This window comes from Perca fluviatilis, chromosome 4 (genome assembly GCF_010015445.1).
Source record: "Perca fluviatilis chromosome 4, GENO_Pfluv_1.0, whole genome shotgun sequence".
Lineage (NCBI taxonomy): Eukaryota > Metazoa > Chordata > Actinopteri > Perciformes > Percidae > Perca > Perca fluviatilis.
Window position 1 is genome coordinate 6,485,928 of NC_053115.1, and position 17,828 is coordinate 6,503,755.

The following is a 17,828-nucleotide window of genomic DNA, read 5'->3' on the forward strand; positions in this document are numbered from 1 at the left end:
GTCGTTAGAAGCCAAGGTTTAACTCTGTACATTATTATTCCTATTTTTATTTGAATTTCTTCCAAACAGACTCCTGTATATGTTAAGAAGCTTGTATTTAAGATAAAGAGTATGTCATTCACTGCCAATCACAGACAGCTTGGGACATGGCTACTGTCAAAAGACTGTTGAGACTATGAGATGGCTGTGGTATAAAACTTACAGGTGCTCTAGGTAGGATTGCGAAGATCCAGGACTTAGCCAAAAAATGTGAACAACGCCAACTTCTCAGTCCCTCCCCCCCTTTCCGCTAAAGCCCAAACGGTCTCCTAAGCCCCTCCTCCCACAAGGTAGAATGAATGCGTGTGCATGAGCAGACACACAGTTAGACACCCCTCCTGGCCCTGATTGGTGCATGTGAACAGGGAGCGGTGGATTTTTGCAAATCACACTACAGGCTGTAGGTGGAGCCAGAGGAGCCGGATTATTTTTTTTTTTATGTTACCTGCTTCATGTAGTTCTACTCGAACATAGGGTCAGTTTCAGCTAATATGACAGAAAGTTAGTTTTATAAGTCTCACCTACTGCACCTTTAACTTTACTGCAGAACAGACACCATACTGTCTGCTGCATTATATGTTTTTCTTTTACTCTCCGTTCATTGCAGAATTGCACAAAGTAATGCTACCTTTCTCCCTTTTTGTCAACATTGTTGAGGACGCGGTTGTCTTGTTTGAAATAACTTTATTGGTTCTGTCATTGGTCAAACCGACTGGGGTTTCTGTGTTTACTCAGCGTGAGCTCCACATCATGGCCCGTCAATTGATCTGTACAGTGGGAGCATTAAAGTTGCACGTTCTGGCCGCGCAGAAAGGCCGATTAATAAGTGTAGTGTGAGAGAACAAGAGGTTGTTTGCGGCACTATTTCTTTGCCGAGCGCAGTTACTTCCTGGAGCTTCGTCTCGTTGCCTGGCAACCTCCCTGTGACGACAAGACTCCAAGGAGACCCTTACTAAACATGATATATAATGTTAACTAGGCTTTAGAGGTACTGGTATGTGGATGTTTTACCTTTGGACAGAACCAGGGTGTTTCCATCTGTTCTCAGTCCTTATGCTAAACTAAACTAACTGTCTCTGGCTTCATATTCCCGTGTACAAACGTGAGGGAGGCATCGATCTCATCATCCAACTCTTGGCAAGAAAGCCCAAAAGCTTATAAAATCCTGAACTATATCTAGATTACAGCACAGTACGTGGAGGCGATTGTACCCTCGTGAATTTGAGAATTGCACATAATCCCATTTTTTTTTTTCATAAAAGTCCAATGTCACAGCTGCCTGCCTGCATAGGCGTGGTAATTGATATGCTCATTTTCAACATGTGTGCTTCGGAGCGGATTTACAGTTCCATGCATTACTGCATGCAATGAAGCAATTAGATGCATGACTGATCGTGACGGGCGCTAAGCTTTTGTTTATTATTTGTTTGGGTGACTGAGCACATATGGAAAGTTCTGTAACTGGGAACTGACTAACTGTTTGCCAGTGTCTGAACAGCTCTACTGCCTCCTCAATAATAAACAATAAAACATAACTCATTTACTTTCATGGCCATGTTTTCAGGAATTATGATTTAAAAACAGTGCCATTTTGACTGTTGATACTTCAACGTTCTTAGAAATTGTGGTCATAAATAAACCGCAGGATATTGTTTCAGTTGAGAGCGATCCCATCTCTTTCTTTTTTTCAGCATTGCCTTTTTCTGACTTGTTTATCTGAGTGAAGCGTAGGGCTTGTGTGCAACATTTGCTTATTAATTGCAGCTGTACAGAGGAAGACTTGTGAGTCTACATTCTTACATCAAAGCCTTTGTAAATGTTTTTCCCTTCAGTTTCACCTTTTATTTTTGCGCAGTCAGTTATACCAGGATTGTAGAACTGACGGCGCAAAATTGCTGTTCCAAAACAGGACCACATATTTTTTTTCCTGCAGAATATAATGGGTGGAGATGTCTGGTCTCCTCAGGAAATTGCTCCCACATCCCAGACAAAGTGAGAGACCATTCCCACACCCATTCTCAGACAATGAATTTGAAATGCATGCTACAATTAAACAATAAAATAAAAGATGAAGTCATAGGCCTTAGCTGAGCAAAACTGAAAGAGCATATTGCGATGCAACTTCATTTTGTGATCTTTATTTCACAGAAGAGAAAAATCGCAGACAAAACAAACCATTTTCACCATTATGTTACTGTGAGTTACAAAAGAAAGTGTTTATGGCTTTAGAGGTTGAGTGGCCAGCTGGAGTTGGTTTCTGTGTACGTTGTGTTTGTATACAAGTGTTTATGTGGAGGGGAGACGGAGCCTCTGCAGCAGGGGCCTCATGGTTCTGTCCTGCCCTCCCCTGCATTCTATGAGGCAGTGTTTTGGACCGGGGCCCAGGACCAAGCCGGAGGCACGCTGGTCTGCTCCAGCCTCTCCAGAGCGCCGACTCTCACTGACATTACATCAGCTGGGGAGACATAGTAGACTGTGTGTGTGCTAGAGTGTAGATGCTCCTTTCAGCTTGTTGCTCTGAAGCAAAACAAAGTGTGCTGCAGATCGTCTTTTTCTCCTGGTTCTGACACTGTGAAGTGTCATCAGTAGAGGCAGAAGCTGCCCATCAGGGAGAAAAGGCAGCTAACCATGGCTGTGCGCATCATAAATGGGATGGAAGACCTTGTGGCATCGGGCAGCCAGCTCGTCTGGAGTCTGGCGCATCAGACCCTGAGGAGGTGGTACAATCGTGGGCTGATGCCATGCAGACGCTTCCTAGAAGCCTGGTTCAGGATTGGAAAGTGCTACCAGGTATGACAGCTCCTTGAGCAATGGCAGCATAAATAAAAAAAAAATTTTTAAAGAAAGAAGTTTAAATAAAGCAGGTTTTATTGATTGCTTTATTGGCAGCATATGGGATTAATTATTGTGCCTGATGGAGTTCTTTGACTATACCCATTTCATTTGTATGGCTCCGATTACCTATAATCTCCCTTAACTTTCCTCAAAGTGATGTGAGTCAGTACTTTTTCCTCATCTGGCTTATTAGTGTATGCATGTGTTTATTTGTTTAAATGTGAAGAAGCACAGGCTGCCTCTTGTTGAGTCACAAAGCCTGTTTTTTAACAAGGGTCTCTCCGTCAGCACATATGGCAGTCATTAGAAAGCAGCATGACCAGCCGTTTGAACTGGCTGATGAGGAGAGCTTTCAAAGTTGTCTTTGAAATGCATTGTTGCCGAAACACCTAAACACCGTCTGTGTGGTTAACAAATACTACTTGAATGCCCTTTTGTAAACTTGAAAGTGTTCATTATTTTCTTATTTGCTTTTCCCCAGCGTACTGCCATGTGAAAATGTAAATTGTTTACGATGGCACTTGGGACTGTTTTATAGTTACTAATACATAAAGGTAAGGTGACAAATAAAAACAAAATGCAATATTCAGATCAGTGGAAGTAGTAAAATCCTAATGTAAAAAGTAAGTTGTAACTGTAGCTCCTGAATAAATGTAGTGGAGTAGAAAGTACAACATGTCCTTCAAAAATGTAGCAGAGTAGAAGGATAAAGTAGTATAAAATGCAGCGAGAGCCCAGCTCAGCCTGATCAGGTCAGCGTGGCTGGAGGTCATGTGAAGAGAACACCATCGGGGCCCGTAATGACAGAGCTTAGGGGGGGCTGACCTCCCTGTCACAGTTGTGACCTTTTCTTTTTATCATCTGGGACCTTGCTCTGAAGCTAAGGCCCTCAGGCCCTCACTTCAGCGGGACTGAGGGCAGCCATCTCTGTCAGACTTTGAAAAAAAATTAAAATGTGGAAATTGTCTTTGAAACGTAGCAGCTTTGCCAGTGCTACTTTGTTAATGCAATTGTGAATATTAGATCCATATCAAAGGACACACAAAATCCTCATATTGAGTGTTTTAAGGATTCATTTAATGTTTTAGGAATTCTTTGAAACGTGGTCGAGCTTTAAGGACAAAAGGCTTGGATTTGGAGTAAAATGCACATATTTTGAAGATGAATCTAATATTCAATGGCTGGCTGTGAGCTTGAAATCAGACTGTTAACTAAAGGCCTTTGTCCATTTATGTTTTGATGTCACTGCCCTGCAACAATGCAGCATTGATAGATGGGCAAGGAGTGTGCCCTGGACAGCTACAACAACTCATGAAGGGGTTACTTTAGTGATTAATCCCAGAGTAAACTATGGAACACATCTAATACTGTAACTGCCACAATTATTTTCCCTATCAAGACAAATCAAATAAAGGTGTGGTTTTTCAGCTTGATGGTGTTTTAAGCCCCCACCGTCTACTTCAAGGCAGCGCTGCAACCAGTCACTAGGATTTAAAGACAGGGGGTGCTTAGCCCCCAGGGTATTTGTAACTTGCATTTGCATGCACATCTTTTGTTACTGTATTAGAGCTACACTTATGTCAACACCCAGTCAAGAAACCAAGATGTTAACAAGTAAAAAGTGACAGACCTATCCTCCTCTTCCATTTCTACTCTGTTCAACAAAAGTGACTGTAATGTTAGCTTTTAGACACATCAAAGCTGCATGGGGGATGTACTTAGGCCAGACTTTGTTCCTGATGAGTTCTTCTACTTAAATGCTATCTGTCTGCTCATGTAAATGTGTGATAAAGTAATAGCATACTATATCTAATTCCTCTCTCTATAAGATAAGTTGTCCAAAGAATGCTAGTTAATGACACTAATTACTGTAACTGCACTGTGGATTGGTTCAATCAGAGTGTCATTTAGCTGTGTAGGTGGGCTTGCATACAGTACAACCCAAGAACCAGAATTTTAAGGCCTACATTTAGGCAACATCTACGTATTTATTTAATTTATCACAGCCAATGAATGCAGAAAGTTAAGTTGGTCAGAATATAGCTAGCATATGTAATAAATATAATGAAATAATTTAGTTTAGGCTATGCCTTAGTGCCTAGACCTGCCAACAAATGCTTATTGTTAGAAGACAACAAAACACCCCACATTGCCTTAGACCTGTAGACCACTACTGACCCCAATCACGCTGGCTCCCTCAGAATCAACTGCCCTGCCAATCTCCTGCTTCTCTCTTCTCTCTCTCTGCTAAAATATCTTCCAATATGCATCTGCTCAATGAATTGAAGGATACAACGGTACAATAGCATTAGCAGGGACCCTTTGTGGCTCTATGTGGCTCGGTGGCTCAGTGGTTAGCACTTCTGCCTCACAGCAAGAAGGTTCTGGGCTCGATCCCAGGTCGTCCCAGGCCTTTCTGTGTGGAGTTTGCATGTTCTCCCCGTGCTTGCGTGGGTTTCCTCCGGGTGCTCCGGTTTCTTCCCACCATAAAGACATGCATGCAACTAGGACTACAGTTGAAAATTAGCCGACTGGCTAACACTGGCGCATTTACAGAAGTGTTGATTAATGTGCATTGTCCTAATATAAATAAACATATCTTCTTTGACATTTAGTTTTCGCTGACAACAACATTCTATGCTGACTGATATTGTTTTAGAATACTATAGAGATAGCCTACATTATCTCATTATTTTCTCATTTTCATTGGCATATAATTGTTTTCCATAGTAAACCAAAATATCCCCTTTCCTTTACCTCAAGAAAACGTAGGTAAAGGTAAGCAGGTCATTAAAAACAACTGACAAGCTGCCAGTTCGCGGTGCATTATCTTGATAGCACAACAACTTTTTGTACTTCTGTCTAACTTCCAACTTTTCAGCTATTTTGTAGCGGGATATATATCATTTGTTGCGTCTAAATATGAATGGGGATAAGCTTAGTGATATTGAGATGCTTGATACAGCTGAATCTTTGATTCTCTGCTTTGTTTTAATGCCGCTTGGCTCTCTTCAGTAGCTAACTCTCTACCTCGCTCGTCCACATACCGTTACCGTGCCCGTGGGCATTCGTTGAGCCTCTAACACTGCCATTTTGACCAGCTGACAGTTGTAAAATAGAATTAAATTTGACACACTACACACCGACACACACAGATAAATGGTGAAGGAAGATTGATTCACCGTAGTTAGTGATACAGGGTGCACTGTAAAAAAAAAAAATCTAATTATTATTGTTGTTCTTATTATTTAGGGGGGCTTAGGGACATTTTAGGGTAGCTTCAGCATCCCTAAAATAGGCCTAATGACGTCCGTGGCTGCTTCACCCTAACCTGAACAGGTCATAATCAGTCCTTCACTGACCAATCAGCATTCATTGGCAAAATGCTAGCGTGTTATGGGCAACAACGTCTCAACCTGTAAGAAATCGAAAGGATATAAGTACTCGTTCATTCAACTTTCGACCTTCATTCAACTTTCGACAAATACGGTACAATGGAGTGAACGGGCTCTCCGTAGAATGGCTCTGGAAAGATTCTTTCCTCTTCTGGACCACTGAGATATGGAGCTTAACAGTCCTGCTGTGTAGACAGTAGGTGCAGTGGGCATGGTGTTGAAATATGGGACTTCAGGGCAAAAGTTAACATATTAGCAAGTTACCATGACTGCGAATGAAACCCTTTGTTGAGATGTTTAGCTATACTCCCAGAACCGTAAATCTCACTGAGGTTTAGGGCGTTGAAAAACAACAAAGTGGAAAGAAATAGCTTGTGCAGTATGAAAGTGAAATGACAGATCTGTTGTGGTGCAGAGAACAATATGTCCTAGTAGAGTGAAGTTTAAGACACCAGAAGGCGTCTTCCCACCCTGCGGTCACGCTGGACGATAACATGACCCTTACTTTCCAACACAGAAGCCAAGCAGTTGGATGCCACATGTTTTTTTTTTTAGTTTTTTTTTTTTACAGAAGTCGCACACAAAAAAAAGAATCCTGGACACATTCCTTGGCAGCAAACAGCATCCACTCAACAGGGACGCAAGTCATTTAGGTTCTTCTAAGTGTCACTGATATCAAACAGTTAGGCTGCTGCTGCTTTAACATTCACAGAATGATGGAATAGGATTGCATCTTTTTTATAGCATAGGCAAGACCCTTTTTCTCACTCTGTACTAATCTCCCAACCTATAAAAAGCATATTTTTTAACACATTAAAGCTGCTATGTGTAGAATTTTAATATGATCATAATGCATCTTTCCAAATATTCTGATGGAATAAGTATTTGTTACTTAAAAACTGGTGGAAATTGGTGCTTTTAGCCCACTCAAGGGTACTGGCATGCACTGCTGGCTGCCACTGTCTTCTTTTTTATACTGCCACTGGAGGGTGCCAACGTCAGGAATTTTAAAATTCCTAGAGTGGCTTTAATTATGTTTAATTTATTCTATTAGACCTGGTCAACCAGACCTTGCCTTTATCCATGTGGTGAGTTGATGGACCATAACCAGTGATGTGGTATTAAACATTAAGATTAAGATTTAACAATAAGATGTAAGTACCTCAAACTGTTGAGAGAATAAATAACACAAATGAAAAATGTAATTCATAAGCAACTAGAAGGACAGTCGGAGAGCGCAGACCTCTGCCAAGGCATGCCCTATCTCACAATGTTAATGCAGTGTGAATTCTCCCAGTTGGGAACTAATTTTTCCGATTATTATGACACCACATGAATGCAGCACAAACGCCCCATCTCACAATGTTAACGGAAGTGAAAACTAATTTGTGTATTCACTCAATGATTTGGATCCGCTCCTAAATGTAATGGGTTCTTCCTTGGCCCATGCTACACCCTTCCACCGAGTTTGACCAGTAGTTTAAGGTGGCTACAGTTAGCAAACTTTAAGTCAGTTTGATAGTTTGTGGTAGCTTTAGAGTGGTATCAATCTTCTCATCTGCCTCTTGCTAAGAAAGTAAATAAGAGTATGAACTATTCCTAACAATGCTTTCGTACTGAAATTAATATAAGTGAACAACTCCTGCAAATATAAAGGTGGGTAAAGTGGGTTTCCAACTATTGTGAATTAATTAGTATTGAGATTGCATTTCATCAACAGCACTCCAACGGATAATATAAACACCATGGCATCAGAATTTGTACAAAGAATTTAAATATCAGAATACGAGCCTGAATGTTGGAAACAGCTTAACACACTGAAACATGACCTAACTAATATTCATCACCACACGATAATAGTTCTACCTTGTCCTGCGTTGAAAGGCAATTATGCTGACTGCAATGGAATGAATCCTAAAGCCATTCATCTTAAACAATACTGCGGGAATTCAATTAAACTGCACCAGGACTTCATTGTCTTCCGGTTTTGTTTCTTATAGGCAGAGGAAAACGTGGGATGTTGACATTTCAGTGATTTCATTAGACCAGTGTTGTTGCAGAGGAAGGATATGTGGATGGAAAGACAATAGCATGTGTGGAGCCTTAATGGCAAAAGAAACTCAGAGTCTTTGTTTATAATTCACGGTGCACCTATAAAGGGCTGATTTATGGCTGAAATATCACTGCGCCTTTTCTTTTTTTGAATACTTTTTGTACACTATACCTACAAATAAAGATGATCTTGCAATGACTTTGATGTTTTGGAGCGTGGGACCCATATGGACAGTTGCCTGGTGGCTCCTCTTACCTATTCATTCAGAACAAAGACAAACATGATATTGAGGTGAGTCACTGTTCGACTCCAGAAAGAAAAGCAGCCTTTTTTTTATCCCCTGCGTAAAATAGTGGAAGCACAGCTTTGAGTGTTGAGGTACAGGTGGAGGTGGAGACAGTTTGCTTTCGCAAGTGGCTGTGTTGTTTTGCAGGAATTGTCATGTCTCATGTTATCTGTCCTCCTCTAGATGACAGAGGGCCGTCTGTGTCAGGTTCACCTCCTTGATGGCAGGAAGCTGGAGTTGCTGGTTCAGGTAGATGACACTTTCTGCTTGGCTCCTCAGACACATATTATGCTGCATACCCTGCAATATTATGTTGATGTACTCAAATTTGAAACTGATTTAATGATGTGTCTTTAACTATTGTAAAGACATCTTAATCTTACTTTCCATGGCTCCTATTTTGCTTTTATTTTATGTCAAATTGATTGTGTGTGTTAAATTTGCCAGTGTACACTTGTTTTCCACTTTCTGTCGTTTTATATTGTGTTTCACGGTGTCTAACACATGAAGTTTGAGTTAGCAAATGATCTAAACTGAACTCTTGTGTTTTGATCGAAACTTTTCCAGCCCAAGCTGTTGTCCCGTGAGCTGTTAGATTTGGTGGCCTCACATTTCAACCTGAAGGAAAAAGAATACTTTGGGTTGTCTTACATAGATGACACGTGAGTACCTTTCTGTAGGCTATATAATAGGCATTTTTAAGACAAAAAGTGCAATGTGTGTGTGTGTGTGTGCTGTGTGTGGGATGTTCTTTTAATCTAAGGGACTGGTTGATTTAGAATGAAGTCTTAGTCACAGAAGCTTTAAGAGAGAATAAAAAAGAAGAAAGAAAAATTACGAGCAGTAATCCAACACATGATTTGTTCTTCCATCCCTGATCAGCGGCCAGAATAACTGGCTCCACCTGGATCGTAAAGCCCTTGATCATGACTTCTCCAAGACTTTGGGGCCTTTGGAACTCAAGTTCCTGGTGAGGTGAGTGCTCTCACTGCAAAAGCTTGCCAAACGTAGAATACTGCTGTGCTTCATTAGAATTGTCAATCTCAATGTTTTAAATATTAGACTGAGTTGTAAATAGTAAATGAAGATTGTTGGTGTATTGGGAGCTTCATGGCCTCCAAGCAAGGCTTGTCCTGACCAGCAGGTGGCAGTGATGGAGCACAGTTTACACAGTCTTGCTGTGTTATTGGCTAAACTATGTTGAACGCACAATGAAGTCTGTAAATAATGCTGAGGCACTGGCAAAATGCATTGACATCTACTTCAAGTTAACCTGACCCAAACAACTCTTGACAGGTTTTATATTGAGAAGATCACTTTTTTGAAAGACAACACAACAGTGGAGCTGTTCTTCCTGAATGCTAAATCTTTAGTGTTCAATGTAAGTGTTTTAAGTATTTATTCTCTAAAAACTTGTCTCATATATTTATTTTTATAATAAAATTTGGCATGCCCTTTAGTTACAGATCATTGAACACAATAGTTGAATTTCCTTATGATAAGATGTCTAATCCAACTGATCTGCATCATTCTTAATTTACCATAGACTCATAAGAAAAATATTTCAATCAGCTGAGGGTTCTAAATTGCACACATAGACTTTATACAGGTGGGTTATGTCTTGCACACGACTTTTGATTGTCCATTATTTCCTAAAACTTAAAGTCCTTTATTTTCATGACTTCATACTCTTTCCTCTTTATACTGAAAAGTTGTGCATACATACAATTTACAATATTTGATTCATAGCAATGCTATAGAGGAAAATGTCTCAGTAATGTCCGGGTAATGTCACACTGCTACTGAGATCTCAAACGGTTATTCAGATGCTGCCTTCAAGTGCTGTTGGAAACTTTGAGCAATCTTATTGATTCACTGTCATACAAGCAATACGTTATTGTTAAATGCAATTGTTAAGCATTCCATTCAAACACTGGAGTTTGGATTTTGTGGTTTGCACGCAATGATTTAAAATTGATTGTGTAGCTTTCAAAAACATTATAGGCCTAAATAGAGTGCAAAAAGCTAAATATATTTATCCACATGAGAGTTGTAGTAGGACCAGTCATTCCAAGTAATTCCTGTACACAATTTGATAACATAGGCCAAATTGAAAATATACTATTCGTGTCGAACAATTATAAATAAACTGTATTCAAATTAATGTATTACAGTCAAGTGCGTAAAGTTTGGTGGAATATAAAAATATACCGACAAGTGGTAGTTGTTTTTTGAACCCGTACGAGGAGCAAGTGAATGCAGCATGTAATCAAACGTTGCAGTGCAGTTTTTTTCGCGGGGAGAGCTGACTGGTCACCATGGGAGACGGAGACTGTTGAACCTGCTTTCGGACCATACCACTTTACAGAGGGGGCTGTAGTTTCAGGCAGGACCTTCAGCTAGCCTTTCTATGCGCCAGTGTGTGTTTTCGTGAATAGAAAATGTCATGCTAACTCAGGTGATCAAAAACAGTAGTGAACACACTTCACGGAGAGTTAAAAACACCGTATTGTCTCTGCGGCGGTGGTTCAGTCGGTAACTGTGGAACCGAGGTACGGGACGGTCGGGAAGATTTTCTCTCAAGTCAAGTGTTTCGGACAGGCTGCAGTTTTGTGTGTATGTTTTTGTAAAAAAGACCCCGTTAATTTTACCAATTTTACTACAGGAGACCATCGAAGTGGAGAGTGAAAATGTTTTCAAGTTAGCCGCATTCGCATTGCAGGTAAGAAAGAGTTTGTCGCAGGCTGTAATAGACTGAAATGTTGTCACTATGTCCACAGTAAGCTAAATGAAGACAGCGCTCACGGGTGCAAAAAACATTTGAAAACAGTTGTCTGTTGGGGATGCTTCGGCCGGAGCTTTTGTTAAAGACACTGGACCTTTAATATTAATATGAATATTAATATTAATACTGGCCTCTTAAACGTGTGTGCTTCGAGGCAGTGTTAACTTGAGTTATTAGAGTGTAAATGTATTGATGTTTTTTCGTGTAACGTTGAAGTCACGTTACCTTTGTTGCAGATTAGGCAGGTAACGTTAGCTAACATTAGCATAACGTTAGTTAACGTTAACAGTTAAGTGTGGCATTTTCTTATATGCTTTTACTAACTGCTTTATTTTCCCTTTTTAAGGAGGCCAAAGGAGAATACACCAGGTAAGAACGTATCCAAACACGTAAAACCACTTAATGAGATAAATGTAGAAAAGTGTTAACGTTAACTTAACGTTACCCACTAGATTTTTGTCACAACAAGTTGTCTTGTCATTTAAAACATGTTTTGGTTTTGACTAAGCAATTCAGGATAAATTAGCTGGGAAGAAAAAGTAGTATAAATGAACAGTTTAAGTGTATGTTCTGATGCTATGTTTTTGTCTTTACATGTAACGTTACTAACATGTAGATATAATATAATAGATATAATATAATTTCCTGTATTGGTATACACGGACATCCATAAACCTTTTTAGTGAACTTGTGCAGTTGAATGCAAACTCTGCACAATTTAGTGTTTGTTTCTGTACTGTGACAAGGACACAGGGTCTTGCTTCAAGTCAAGTTGTTTGGTCAGTGCTCAGTGTACAAATGACTGTACAGCCAGTTAATGTTCAACTTAAAACTCAGATTTTATCTCATGCTGTACTTCCCTCAGTTAATAATTCCCTTGATTTGTTGTAATATTGAACTGAACCCCTGCCAGCTTGCTGACATCCACATGGTCCAAACGTTGCCTTTGAATCACACACTTTTGTTCTTCTGTCACACTGTTGCCTGTTAAGGCAGATGCCTTGTGTTTACACTTTAAAGAATGCCCTACAAAGACAGTTCTTTTCTCACACGTTGTGATTGCATCACCTCTGAATACATGTCACATATCCTGACAAACACAACCTATGTGACACTTGTACAACTACGTGGACATTCTGTACACAATTCGTTCGGTGACACTGGTGGAGGAGACTGTACAAAACCTCAATCTGTTCACTAGTTGAGATAATGTTTTCGTAGTGTGCCGTTCTCTCAAGAGGCTTGACCTGCCTCAAGAGTTGATAAGGTGTGTTGTTGTTTTTTGACAGCCATAGGACTGAAGGGCATTGGCTGTGATTAGTCAACACTGCTCTGTCTGATTGAGTGAATGAGCAGGTTGATGCAGCACACAACCTGTGTTTTCCTAGTGCTTTGCCTCTAAAGGCCTCTCAGTCCATTATGTGAACACAAAGATTTGTGCTCTGTAAGGAATTGCACGTGTATGGTTTGCATGGCGCTACATGCAATGCTGAAAATGCAGTTTGACCCCTTGTCAAACCAATGCCTTTGTTCTCTTGCAAAGAAAAAGAAAATTTGGCTGCATCTGCTTGTGCTCATTAACAGCCCCATTATTTACAGGCATGATTGATCTGATAAATGTTTATTATTATTATTATTATTATTAATTGCAGGCAGCTTTAGTACAGATTTATAACTCATTGTTTTGATTTAACTTCACCCTGAAGTAGTGTGCAGTCTGAACTTTCAGCTCATGTGGGTGTGGGGATGGGCTGTACTTTGTTCTGACTCTGAAAGCACAATAAAAGACAACCTGCCAACAAATCTGGTAGAATCAGCAAGCATTGGAGTGTGTCCAAATCAAGCTGTTTTTTCTTTTTAAATTTGCACAGATACTACTTTCTCAATCTGATTTATGGTTTCTAAATGTTGGGTTATAAGACACCCAATAACACACAATACTGTTTCCTCAAACCTTTCTTACTTAAATGTAACACTGGCCCCAACATCTGACACTATTATTGTAGTGATGCATCCCACCCTGTCCTGTGGCAATATTTCTAATTTCTGTCTGCAATGTCCTTTACGTCTTCGAAAGAACAGGCCTGGTAAATCGACTCATAAAGCATATAATATAAATGTGTCCTCTCTACACTGTATCAGCAAAGAGCCCTGGAGCAGTGAGATTAGCTGTGGAGGAGTTAGGGAGACCTCCTCCTACAGCCAGCTGTCTTAAGAGGGATGAGCTAGACCCACTGTCCTATGGTAGGCAACTTGGCGTCAGGAGGACTCAATGCTATTGTTGTGGTGTGGGCCAACCCCCTGCTGTGCATTGAATTAATGCACCATCAGGTTTCACATTGTACTTGTATCAGAATTCCCTTCACTATGTCAGTATTGCACTGCGTTTTGTACTGATTCACACCACCTGCAGGTATAATCTATGCTGAACGCAACAAGTTACAACTCCTCTCTGGAGGTTGATGAAAGGGATTGTGGAAAACCTAGGAAATCACTGAATTGATTGACATCTTTAATTATGCCTAACAGTTTAGGAGTAACCGAGCAGGGAGTTTTTCTTGTAATTGTAATCAACTTCAAAAGTGAGCTACAGACATTGTCTATGCCACTATAAATGAACTGCTATAATTTGAAATGGACTTTAACACAATGTCAGTTGTGTTCAAAGTTTACCCACATGAACTAACATAACACCCAGAGAGTTTTGGTCCTCCTCAGTTCTATTTGCAGGTGTAGCCTGTAGTTAGTGGTTCATTCACAGCAACAGGCTCTCTCATTGTGCTCCCTCCACAGCCACCACGTCTCAGCCTCATGGAATAGCTGACGCATGAGTATTATCTCTCCCCACGCTGGGTAGGCTGCGCCGGGCTGGGCTGCACCGGGTGTAGGAATTGCCTCCACGCTGCAGGCTGCGGGGAGATAACAGACGTGGTAATGAATTCCAGATTGCTGACAGGGCAGCGCGGCTGTGGAGTAGATCACCCTGACAACACCAGGCCCCAGCTCCCCATAAAATGTATGCCATCAAACACACAGCAAAGTGCCGTGGCAGCAAAACCCACTCAACCTAGGATAGGTAGCTACAGACAAGAGTGATTCAAGTGCCTCTGCCCTTGCAGCAGCTCACTCTTGGTTTTGTTTAGTAAGCTGGTTCACATAACTGGATCATTATGGTTCTGTCCTACCATGTCAGCGGCTATTAAATTCCATTTCTCGTTAAAGAGGAAGACATAAATTGATGTTCAAGGTCAAATGGCCATTGGCCTGAAATTATCCAGTACTTATTTGTTATGTTGAGGTTGTTGCTATGGCTGGTACAATACTTGAGGGTGTTCTAATGGTTTGTATCATGTATGGTCTGACCTACACATTTGAGTTCTGTCTCAGAGGCCACCGACTGTTTTGTAAAAGCGTTGGGGCTCGTACAATACTCTTCAGCACAGGGAGAGGGAGAGGGATAGGTTGCCAAGTGCTTGTGAATGGCTTTTGTTCAGGTCTTCAGTGGACTGGCTCACCAAGCCAGAGCCCTTTTTTGTCCAGCAGAAAGTGAAGACCCAGTACTTCCTCCTACATGATGTTGGGAGTGACTCATAGTTCACTATCATAGACCTTGACAGTGACATACACCACAATTTGTACAGATACCATGGCCAGTTTCTGTGTTTATTACTCAAAGCCTCTGCTTTAACATTTTTGGCAGAGTTTGTAGATGAGACTATCTGTACATGTTGCATCTGTCATGGTGTTACCATTGGCTGATCTGTGAAGGTGACTCAGTATAAAGTAGTTTGTCTACAGTACATAGAAAAACTCTGGAGTGCAGCATTACTGTTGAGAACCTGCATGAAATGGCTTAGATTCTTATTATTTTTTTTTTTTAAAGATGTCTTGCCAAGCCTCTTTAAATGCTCTCTATGACTTAAAGGCCCTGCATGTGCTTTTATAATTTAAGCCTGGCAAGACATGAGTAAAGCTCACATTTTAGTTTTGGCAAGCAGTAGCCTACTTCTCTTTATAGATAAGAATGATGAAAACAATATCCTCACACTGCACCTTTTCTAAAGGTTAGCAGACATGAATTATTGCTGTCATAGAAATTCAAACCACACTGTGAAAGTACAAACATATGGAGAAATGTTCTCTACAAATTTTTAGACTTCAAGTTGAGATTCTGTAATATTAAGGATGCCTCCATTGATCGGCAACTGATCATTATCGGACGATATTCAGTAAAAATACGAGATCGGCGATAATGTCACCCGCCCATGTGACTGTGAAAGTCAGATGGTATTATTACATTGCATATTTTAGTTACTGTAGGCTAAAGTTGCTTGCTGCATTACTCCTTGTGAGTTCTTGTACTGCTCTGTTGATTTAAAGAGTAAATAAGAGAATGTTGTTGAAAGAATAATAATAGTGATTCTTTATTTATACTGTAGTGTCGCACAGCATGTATAGAGAATGAATGTTATTGTCAATAATTTTGGTACGGGGCGCCATCTTGTGAGTGCGGGCTCTGTTTACCTTTGCCTGCAGGGTTTTTCTTTCCTTATCCATCAGATTTAACCGTTTTTAAACAACTTTTTAGCCAAACAAACCAAGATAAGCAGGTAACTACCGTAGCAGGCACAATTCAACAGAGCGCGTGCTCACAAGATGTACTCTACCAAAATTAAATACAGCCTGATATCAACTTCACAGTCTCTCTAGCCTAAGTTACGCTGCCACATGGTGGAGATCCCAATATACTACAAAGTGTCAAACAAAAGAAAACAGCAAAAACGATCGGTATCGGCCGTTTAAAAGGGTTAGGGTTAGCCGAAATGGTTCAACGATCGGCAATTGGTATCATTGGCAAAAACAACTGTGGGCAAATCGGGGTATGTCTACTTTCATTGTGGTCTGCATGCTGGAGCAGTTCAGGGCATAACTGGGCCTGTATAGGAGAGTAATTGGTCAATGATAACGTGTCTCATCCATCAACCGTATTTTGGTGCTTTGTTGTGTCTCCCAGTGCTCTAAAGCATAACTAGAAAGGGCTATAGTATTGCAAAGGAATACATTTGCTGTTCTTAAAGTTTGTATATGATTTATTTTTTTTTCAGTGCTGAGATTGCCAGGTCAGACCTGAAGCAGCTCCCAGTTCTGCCCACCAGAGTATTAAGGGAGCACCCATCTCTCAATTACTGGTAAGTTGGAGGGGGGTTCATACTTGTAGTCCAACCAATTCCACAGCCAGGGTGGTGCGGGGCCTCTCTGATGGGTTGACAAATTAATGTCTGGGTTGTGTTAATTACGTTTGACCATTAGCCCTGCGACAGCCACTGGCTATCTAAAGGATTGTCTGCCTCTTCAATCCACACTGCTGTTTTTGATCATCTGCTTGCCCCTCCTCTTCTGGTTAAACAGTCATCTGAGGCTGCTGCAGCCTCTGAAGCGGCTACATTCAGTTAAATATCCAAATTAAAATCATAGACTTATGGTACATGGGTGCGCGCATGAACACTTCTGTCTCTGTCTCTTTCTGTCCGTTAAGCCGCAGTGAATTTGCAGTCTCACTATGCGATTTAAAAGGGATGATTACAGTGGGAAGTAAATAGGATGCATTTGCAGGGGAGGTAGATGAGAGCCATCAGCAGGCCAGTAGGCCAGACTGCATTTTCTGCATGAGCAGACAGAATCTGTGTCAAAGAAAGAGTCCTCTCACAATCCCTCTGTGGCTGGAATGTGCAACTTGATGGATTAATTGTTAAATGTTTTATCTATCCATTTTCAGTGAGGACAAAGTGATTGAACATTACAAGAAACTGAAAGGAGTGACCAGAGGACAAGCCATTGTGCAGTAAGTTAAAAACAACTATAATATTTTTATGTTCAAAAATGATTTGAGTTTGGACTCTTAACTTGTGTGCCCCTTATGCAGTACTGCCTCTGATGTCTTTAGTTCTCCAGCACCTAAGTCAGGCATTCCTCTTTAACCTCAGGTGTCGGCACTGTGGGGGCTGTTGTTGTAAGAGGTGTCTGTCACCATGCCACAATGTGTCATTAATTAGAGGAGGTGCTCTTAGAGTAGGCAGCCAGCCAGCCTTGAGAGGATGTCAGTCCTCCACTGTGTTTTTCCTGGGACTGTAACTCAAAGCTATCCCGGGTCATTTACGCGCTGATGATTTGTGCCCTTGAACTGATCAATGGACTTTCCCTCCCTCTGTCACGGCTCAGAAACAAATCGATCAACTTGCCACTGAAAATGACTGTGGCTTCTCTATGACTGTAGCTTAAATCCCACTCTGTCTGTTGTACAGCCACCGGTTGACAGTGATGAAGTGTAAATGGCGGAATTCCTGTTAACCTGTTCCTCTTTCTCTGAAGGTATTTGGCCCTGGTGGAGTCCCTGGCAACATACGGAGTCCATTATTACCCAGTCAAGGTAACAGT

The 17,828-nt window shown here is 40.9% G+C and overlaps 1 protein-coding gene across 7 annotated transcripts in view; it reads left to right on the top strand.

The window, feature by feature from the left end:
* Positions 1-17,828, top strand: part of LOC120556937 (FERM domain-containing protein 4B-like) — a 54,346-nt gene that overhangs the window by 19,112 nt on the left and 17,406 nt on the right. For 2 of the 7 annotated variants that reach the window (XM_039796830.1, XM_039796831.1), the window contains exons 1-10: positions 2,543-2,829; positions 8,792-8,857; positions 9,176-9,270; positions 9,491-9,583; positions 9,905-9,989; positions 11,274-11,330; positions 11,740-11,762; positions 16,499-16,582; positions 17,170-17,235; positions 17,763-17,820. In XM_039796830.1, the coding sequence (XP_039652764.1) occupies positions 2,668-2,829; positions 8,792-8,857; positions 9,176-9,270; positions 9,491-9,583; positions 9,905-9,989; positions 11,274-11,330; positions 11,740-11,762; positions 16,499-16,582; positions 17,170-17,235; positions 17,763-17,820 (789 nt within the window). In that variant the 5' untranslated portion in view covers positions 2,543-2,667. Of the gene's footprint in view, positions 1-2,539; positions 2,830-8,791; positions 8,858-9,175; positions 9,271-9,490; positions 9,584-9,904; positions 9,990-11,273; positions 11,331-11,739; positions 11,763-16,498; positions 16,583-17,169; positions 17,236-17,762; positions 17,821-17,828 lie in introns of those variants that run through there. The other 5 variants (XM_039796835.1, XM_039796833.1, XM_039796832.1 and 2 more) reach the window with 5 other exon arrangements.